The 8550-nt window shown below is 39.2% G+C and overlaps 1 protein-coding gene across 1 annotated transcript in view; it reads right to left on the reverse strand.

The window, feature by feature from the left end:
* Nucleotides 1-8550, reverse strand: part of dhx15 (DEAH (Asp-Glu-Ala-His) box helicase 15) — a 29585-nt gene that overhangs the window by 16585 nt on the left and 4450 nt on the right. Inside the window, exons 5-6 of the mRNA XM_024287561.2 lie at nucleotides 5954-6172; nucleotides 2480-2647 (exon numbers count right to left, since the gene is read on the reverse strand). Of these exons, the coding sequence (XP_024143329.1) occupies nucleotides 2480-2647; nucleotides 5954-6172 (387 nt within the window). The remainder of the gene's footprint in view (nucleotides 1-2479; nucleotides 2648-5953; nucleotides 6173-8550) is intronic.

The raw sequence follows: 8550 nt of genomic DNA on the forward strand, positions 1-8550 counted from the left end.
ACACCCCATTTCTGACTCTGGGACGTTAAGTAAGATTAAAGTCTTTGTTTGTAATTCGTTGATTCTTGCCTTGGTTTAAAATGATTAAACTGTTCAAAAATGGAAGATTAGTGGCTTTCCAAGAGAAATAGAGCACTGACGAGATACTGCTTTATGTTAATTGAGGAGTGCCTAATGCAGTCGTTAGCATGCACAGGAGCAGATGTGCCGAACCTTAATTCTTTTTCACTACTTCCTCTTGGGCTGGCTTGGATGACATCTCTACATTTTTCACTTGATAAGTTGCTCAGTCAGTCACTAAGGAGAAGCACATTTACTTCAAGGACAGCAACTTTAGACGCCACCTCTACCAAACCAACAAAAATCAGACAAAGCGGAAGCCAAAAGCAGTTGCTGGGTGTGCACTTTGCTACTTCACTTTTTATTTTCTTACACGAACAGATGGAACTTATGGAAATGTCACTGAAAGATGCTTACTAAGCATCCTCCCCGCTTAATTTCGAGATGCACAGTAGCACATATAGTCTTGAAATTCTGCTTTCAACAAGTTCAACAGGATATAGGAAGATGAGTTGAAACAGTTTCTATCTTATAGAAGCTGTAAAGCAGAAATGTTTGTTCATTCAGTGCTTCTTAGGATATTCTCTCAGATCCCACGCCAGCAGCCTGACAGTGCAGGTGGAGCTGTTGCTATACTTGAGAACATATATGAGCAAAATTCACCAGAACAAAGTTTTTCATACAGATTTGGGACTAAATTTGTGAAAAAAGGCAAAACACTCAAAGTCACATTTTCTAAATTTTCTCTAAGTGAAGGGCATAACATGTATATCCCTATTTGAACAAAGTACATCAAATGTTAAATTAAATGTCCATCCATCCATCTTCTAAACCCACTATATTTCAATTCAGGATCATGGGGTTGGTAGAGCCCATACCGAGCTACTGCTTGGAAAAAACTGGGTACACCCTGTTCAGTTTGCCAGTCAAAATCTATTTGTTGTCAATAGGGCTGCCACAAACAATTATTTTAATAGTCGACTAATCATCGATATTTTTTCGATTAGTCGACTGAGCCATAAAAGTATGGCTTTAGAACTTTTTGTTTTAATCTTTCAATAGTTTTTTTTACAGTTACAGTGTACACGTAGATTTTGTCTGTGAAGTTAAAGGGCAAACCACTACACCACAGTGCAGCCCTTTAATCGTCAATCAATTCACATGAATCTTATTTTGAAAAAAAATGATTACTTTTAGTCTGGTGCTGGAAAAAACAACCTCTTAGAGTAAGTAGCTAAAGCAAACAAACACAAGTAAAAAACTGAAAACAGATAAACATTTTGAGAGGGTTTTTGCAGAACACATGAACAGAATATCTAGGTTCTTAAGTTTGTTTATTGGTAGCAGCAATAACTGACATAATCCTGCGAATAATACAAAACTTAAACAGATTAAAACTGTCTTTAGGCACACAATAAAAGCACGCCTATTAAGCAGTTTGAGGGGAAATGTAGAGATCAAACTGAAAGAGAATGTAGAACTTTCCTTGAGCTCATATGGTGTAATGCCCCAGTTTTAATTTAAAGCAGAGAATTGCACGCTGACAAAAGCAGCATACGCTGTGTGAGTCAGTAATACACTACAGCTAAGAAAAGCAGAAAGAAAAAAGATTCAGTTCCTCTTGTCTACTAGTCTTAGACCATTTAAAAACCCACCTGGCACTGATCAAACTACGGACACACCGGGCATGAAACATGCCTTCAAGAATGTGCATTTATCCTATGGTGTTCACACTGGACAAGCAGGGAGGGGCTTCTTCTTCTTTTTCTAGTACATGTCCACCACCTATAGTTGGTAGCGTCACAAATCCCACCAAGTTTGCTCCAGCCTTTTGTTTCCAATATATGAAAGATTTGGTCATGTATCCTCCGTGATCAGTTTTCAAACGGTTGGCATTTCCATTAATTAAAAGGGACACCATTCCTAGGTCACTACCAAATCCGGGTCCCTGATTGGTCAAAGTTTAACTTGTAATGCGTGTTTAATGGCAACTCATTTCTTACATAGAGCCTAAAAACTTAAAAAATTTGCATAGCTATGTGTGAACGTGGATGCCACGGAGGCAAAATACCTCCAAGCCATGCTTAAGCTAACAAGATTACGATTGACCGTTACAGAATCAAAGATGGGTGGGGCTTTTATACTGAAACTGCAGAGCATGATGATGTGAAACAGACCAGTTGAAAAAAAATCATAAAAATTCAACTGTAATATCTCATTTAACCTGTAGGGGGCAGCACACAGGCTGTTTTAGACTATAAAGTCAGGAATTAAACAAATTTATTTTAACTTGGCAAAAATGTGGCAACAGACAGCACATTTCAAGCCCCATTTATACAGGCCAACAACAAAAACATTTTGATTTAGTGTTTGGTTACTCTTTAACAATATGTTTTTGGTAGCATGGTGAGAGCTGTACCTTTCTTCCAATGGCACCACTTGGTTTATTGGGTGGGGGCGGCTCAAAAATCCTCTGCTGCTGCTGAGGAGGCAATGTGGAGTACAGGGGGATAATTTTCATATCGCCAACATCCGGTCCCAGGTCCTCCACCTCCCTCTTAATTCGCTTGCAGGCTTCGTCAATTTCCTGAAATAGAAAAAAAAAATGCAACAATTAATTGCTAGTGTATGCAAATGCGAGAAACAACCGTGTTCTGAACAGCACCTGGGTAAACAATGGAGGTGGATCTGGGGGTGATAGAGGAACGCAGGGCAGAAAAAGCTGTGGTTCCCCGCGCTAAAGTACATTTGTTCTAACTATCGTTCCATCTGATGGAGGAAATTAAACTTGGAACGGCCGTATGCTTTGCCGCGCTCCCTATGGCTCCGTTGTCAAACGCAGCAATCATGGGAAACACGGACACACGCCGACGAAGGCACAAAACGCAGAGCCAGAAAGACTCAGACGGGGTTTATTATTCCACAGTAGCGTTGTAGAGAGGAATGTGATATGAGACTGCAGCATTCATGCATAAACAGTGGCAAATCATGGCAGATCAGTTTAGTGAAGCTGAACGTTATAGAGCTGGTGGGCTGGCAGACAGAGGAAGTGGATTGTGCCAGGAGTTAAAAAAAAAAAAAAAAAAAAACATAGTGAACATGGTTAGAGCCTATTTACAAAGCTGTATTATAATGATAAACAAACATATTCTTTGGGCCCTGACGCCTAAAATGAATAATTGATTCACTCCTGCAAATAAGCATCTTTACTCCAATTACTGCTTTAAATGGAAACTTTTTTTAAAAATTCAACTCTAGATTTGTCCTTTTTTCCAGCGTTTGTTTAATCTTCCTGAAAGTGAAAATCCATGTTCTTGCTCTTCTGCCTGTGCTGTTGCACCACCTGCAGGCCCTTGGGAGCAATGCAGCAACTTTCCATAAGACGAGGGCGCCGTCATCTTCATAGACTGCTGTTATCGTCAACATTTTAAAAGGTAATTTTTGATCTAAAGCATGCTGGTTTAGAACTAAAGTCTGATTCGTCTCAGCGTGAGCAGGTATATTTCTCCTCCTCCATCTGTACAGCAAAACGCGTTATTAGCCTGGTTTGTTCTCCTGTTCATCACATTAAGTCAAGCTCCGCTGATGGCTATGTGCCTCTTAATCAACCCGCTGACAAGTGGAAAACAGTAAATCTGAATGGATTGGTAAAATTAGCCACAGTATTAATAGTCTATCAAGCTTCTGGAAGCAGCAGCTGCCACAAAGACACAAACAAACCAAAAAAAAAAAGAAAAAAAGGGGGCCACTTTGCCAAAGTGCTGGAAGCAAGCTGGCTGTCGGTCCCTCTGGGAGATAAAGACAAAGCACGTGTGAATGCGTGTGCGCGTACGGGAACCTGTCCACCAGCTCTGCCTGTGACCCTAGAAGCATGAATCTACAGCCAAGCTAATAACCGACACACACACCTCCTCCTCCACCACCACCTCCAATTCCCTGTTTTTTGATGTTCGCTGCTGAGGGGGAAGCTTAAATATTACAACTTATCTTTGCTCTACAGCTGTGATCATTTTTGACTTTCTTGTTTGTAGCCGATGCTTCACTTCTATTCGTTTGTGGAAACAAGATCTCTCATGAAAAATAAAGAGGAAAAAAACCACAGCTGTTTGCTCTCCTCTGATATAAATTAAACAGATAAAAAGCCTTTTTTTGGTGCTTCTAACTCATTAGTTTACATCAAAGTTGCTGCGAGACTGAAGAGGTTAAGAATTGCTTGAGGGGGGCCCATGCTTCTGCACCCTTTGAACAAACTTCTCTGCCAGACCTACCACACATTAGCTCCTTTAACTCAATTAGGAGAAGGTGATAATGAACTCACCGTGGGAATGCACACAGTAACGCTTTAGTCAGGATGCGGGTTGGAATATAAATCAACAAATTACATCTAGCGGCAACAAAAAATCTCTATCGGATTGGCCGCAAATATCCTCGGCTTTTTAGCCAGTCATATGAGAGACTATTAATTTTTCTGGCCTTTCGAGCTGCTGGAATACTACTTAATCTAAAATCAATCGCCAGTCCTCAAAGGAAACCACTTCAAACACCGCGCTCCCCAATGACTTTATCACGCTTGTAACAAGCCCGATATCGATCCCGATTTGACAAATGAAAACTGACATAGGTGTTCTGCAACAGTCAAGTTAGTGTCAAATAACAGCATAATTACTCTTGACAAACACCCGGCTATAATTGTGATTACTGGAGCCAAAACAATTCTTTGTGTTTGCATGAAACCAAGTCAAAATAGGAGCTCAATTTACTCCAAAAGCCCCCTTTTCTCAAAGCGCTGAGAGACTAATCATGCCAGCGAATGCGGCGCTGGATCCAACAGGCTTATCCTGTCGACTGATCAGGAGATTGAGACGTTTGTTGGCGTTTTTTCTTTTTTTTCTGTGTGTTTGTGTCCACCCAGCTGTGAGCAAATTCATCACTTTGGGCACGGACCCTGCCCTCCATTACACATCAGTGAACAACATTTGCAGCGAGGATGGAGGGAGAAAAAAATAATAATAAATGACTTAATTTCAGAGATTTGTGGAAAGGCCAGAATGTGGGTCACACATCCTGATGGTTTCCAAGCAAACACAGTTAATGTTCAATTTTAACATCTAGCAGTTTAGGTTGATTTTTTTTCTTTTTGAGATATACATGTGTGTGCGCTCAACTAAAAGTGATTATATAAGACTTTTTCTGCTTAAAGACCCACTCTGCTGACATTTTTCTGATGGTAGAGGATATATATATGGAAAATTAAGCTCAAAATTGCATTTTTGAGTATTTCTTTATTCAAATTGTTGTGAATGAGGAACAGATGAAGAAAATGCAACTTGGAAAAGAGCTTAATTGTGATGTAAAAAATACACTGGGTGGGCCACAAGCCCCCTGCTTCACTTCGTTACCAAAAAGGGGAGGGAAAGGGGGGCGGGGTTTCTTCAAGCTAACAGTCCCGCCCACAACTCAGAGGGGAAAGTAGTTGAACTACTGCCGATCTGCAGAAACCATGTCCTAGAAAATGACAGATTTTTATATTCCGATAGCATAATTATAAATAAAAAACAGGAAAAATAGATCAAAAGATGATCAAAGTGGGTTTTTAAAAAAGAAAATCATCAAAAAAAAAACTCTTCAACTTTATTTCGTAATTTTTTTTATCAAAATGAACTGTTTTGATTTATTTATAAATAGTGCTGTCATGCCATTAATTCTAGAGCGATTAATCTAATCAATTTTAATCGCAAAGATTTTTAACTATAGAAAAAACAATGCGCTAAAATGTCTCATATTAATTAATCGCAATTAATGTGATAATTTGACAGCCCTAAATAATATATTCAAAAATATGTATTTTAAAACAGACTATCATTTCAATAACAACTGTGAGTTAAAGTTGTACCTCTTGTCCTGTGAGGAAGAGCAGGACATCGCCCTCCTCCTCCTCACACATGTGGATTTGGATCACAGTGCGGATGGCCGCCTCCAGGTAGTCTCGCTCTGGTTCTGGCGTGTAGAAAATCTCCACGGGATGCGTGCGTCCGGGGATGGTTAACAGAGGGCAGTTGTCAAAGTACACTTGAAACTTGCCAGCATCGAGTGTTGCACTCATGACGATGACCTGAACATGGAAACAGGAGTGAGTTAGCGCAGCAGACGTTCTTCAGAACAAACCAGAAAATGTACCATAGAGCTGTAACTCTACATATAGTTGATAATATACACATTTGGTGACATGTTCTGCAAGGAATAATGAAAATACAGCCAAACTAATAAGTAAAGAAAAGTGGAATTTAATTAAAGTAGTAGGCTTCCACTGAGCAAACTCATCCCCCCTTTTGGTCACCTATAACTGAGAGCTCTAGTTCTCCCACTAGCTTACAGCCCCTCACGCCTCAAACTTAACATTTATAGTGCAACAAAAATGGCGAGCAATATTGGACCCATCCATACGGTTTTGGGAGCTTGTGGCTCGTCAAGCGTAATTTCTAGGTCACAAATAAGGTATTTTTTTCCTTTAATACAAATTGTTAACTTCTTCTACCATAAGTCTGAGGCATTGATGTACACGTACACAGCAGTTCCTGATAAGTACGCAATGTTCTTCCAAGAGCCAACAGAGAGCGAGCATTTGGATTCTGATGGGAAACACGTTTTCAATCTCTAACATTTTCAAGGGCCAGCGTCTCTGCATTTCACTTTACGCTCTGTGAAACATCATAATTGCTCTTAATCAAGGCAAATTAAACTTTCAAATTCAGTAAGTGATAGGGATGAAGGAGACAGCAGAGAGAGCGTGGGTGGATGATCATTTCTAATAACCTAGACCTCATCCAACAGACCGCAAACAACAATCTAACCTCGGAAACCACACTGACAAACAACTAGTCATTATCCATCTGCTGAATGGAAACTATATCTGGCACACTACAGTCTATAAAACTTCTGCCTTCCACCATGATCATCCCATCCACACCATTTGCTTTCTCCTCCTGGTTTTAAAGCTTTGAAAGGAAACCATGTTTACAACCAACTTTGTCTGATACTGCTTTGCTTTTTTTTTATCCACTGTTAAGCTATGTACACATCAAGCATTTGTTCTTGAATGCATGTTTAGCCCATAGTGTTCACACTGAACAAGCAGGGATGGGCTTCTTCTTCTTTTTCTACCGTTTACTGACGCATGTCCACTACCTACAGATGGAAGTGATTCGGTGCAAAATGTCAAAGTGGTGCAAATCTAGTCATTTAGGCACAAAACAGTTCAGTTTATCGCTGTAGCGTCCTTGCAATGGTGGATATTCATTAGCATCATGTCAGGAAAATGGCCTTGGTTTATCTATTTTTGAAGAAAGCAAACGCAGACATTGTCAGCCTTTTCACTAGATCAGGGGTCTGCAACCTGCGGCTCCGGAGCCACACGTGGCTCTTTTACCCCTTCGTTGTTGCTCTTTGGTAAAAAATAAAATGTAAAGAAAAAATTAAAAAGGTAACTGTAAAGGAAAAATTAGGTAAATTAACTTAAAAATTATTCAATTCACTCACAAACAGTTGAAGGACAGTTTGAGTCATTCAAAAAGGATCCTAACAACAGTAGCCATAATTCTCTATCAACACATTAATCGTTTATAGTTTATCAACGTCATACTGACATATTTGGACTTCATTTTGAGCTTCATTTATCACAAAAAATCCATTTATTGTAAGTAAGCACAACCAGATAATACATGGTAGGAGTCGCTTAATAAGCTCTGATTTAGTTTTTATTGTTTATATTTATGAATTTGTGGCTAAAAGGCACCAGAAACAGTAAAATAAATGCACTTTCTTTATATCATTGGTGACTTTACCCTTTCTTCTGCATTTGCTGCATTGACACAATCCTATGGTATAGGATGTCTTTTATTTTGAAAAGAAGTCATGCAAAGCTGTCAAAAGCTATAAACACTTTCTTATTTTTTAAAAAGCTCTTTTCGTCTTTATGTTTAATTTATGAATAAAGAGCAACAGTTTAGGTAAATGTATCATGTCAGCACCAACAGCATAAATATAAATTCATATCTTATTTTTCTAAAGGGTGAACGAAAACTTATATGGCTCCTACTGGGATCTAGTGGACAAGAAATCGACCCAAATGGCTCTTTAACTGTTGAAGGTTGCAGACCCCTGCACTAGATAAACCAAAGCTTTATGTCACAACCAAATCAGAGTTTCTGAGTGGTCAAAGTTCAACGTGTTTGTGCTTGCAACACGCGTTCAATGGCCATTTGATTTGTATATAGGCCCCAAAAATGATCCTAAAAACTTGCATAGCTACACATGAATGTGAGAGTTTTCAACTTGGAAGCATAGCTTTATTATTCAAGGGGCCACTTGAACGCGTGTTGTCGTTGTGATCATAGATTTACAAAATGTCAAAAGTTAAACCAAAAAAAAGATTAGAGGAATATAAACACAAGGTTTTCATAATATGACCCCACTGGGGGTGTAAAACATTAA

Source organism: Oryzias melastigma, linkage group LG18, assembly GCF_002922805.2.
Source record: "Oryzias melastigma strain HK-1 linkage group LG18, ASM292280v2, whole genome shotgun sequence".
Lineage (NCBI taxonomy): Eukaryota > Metazoa > Chordata > Actinopteri > Beloniformes > Adrianichthyidae > Oryzias > Oryzias melastigma.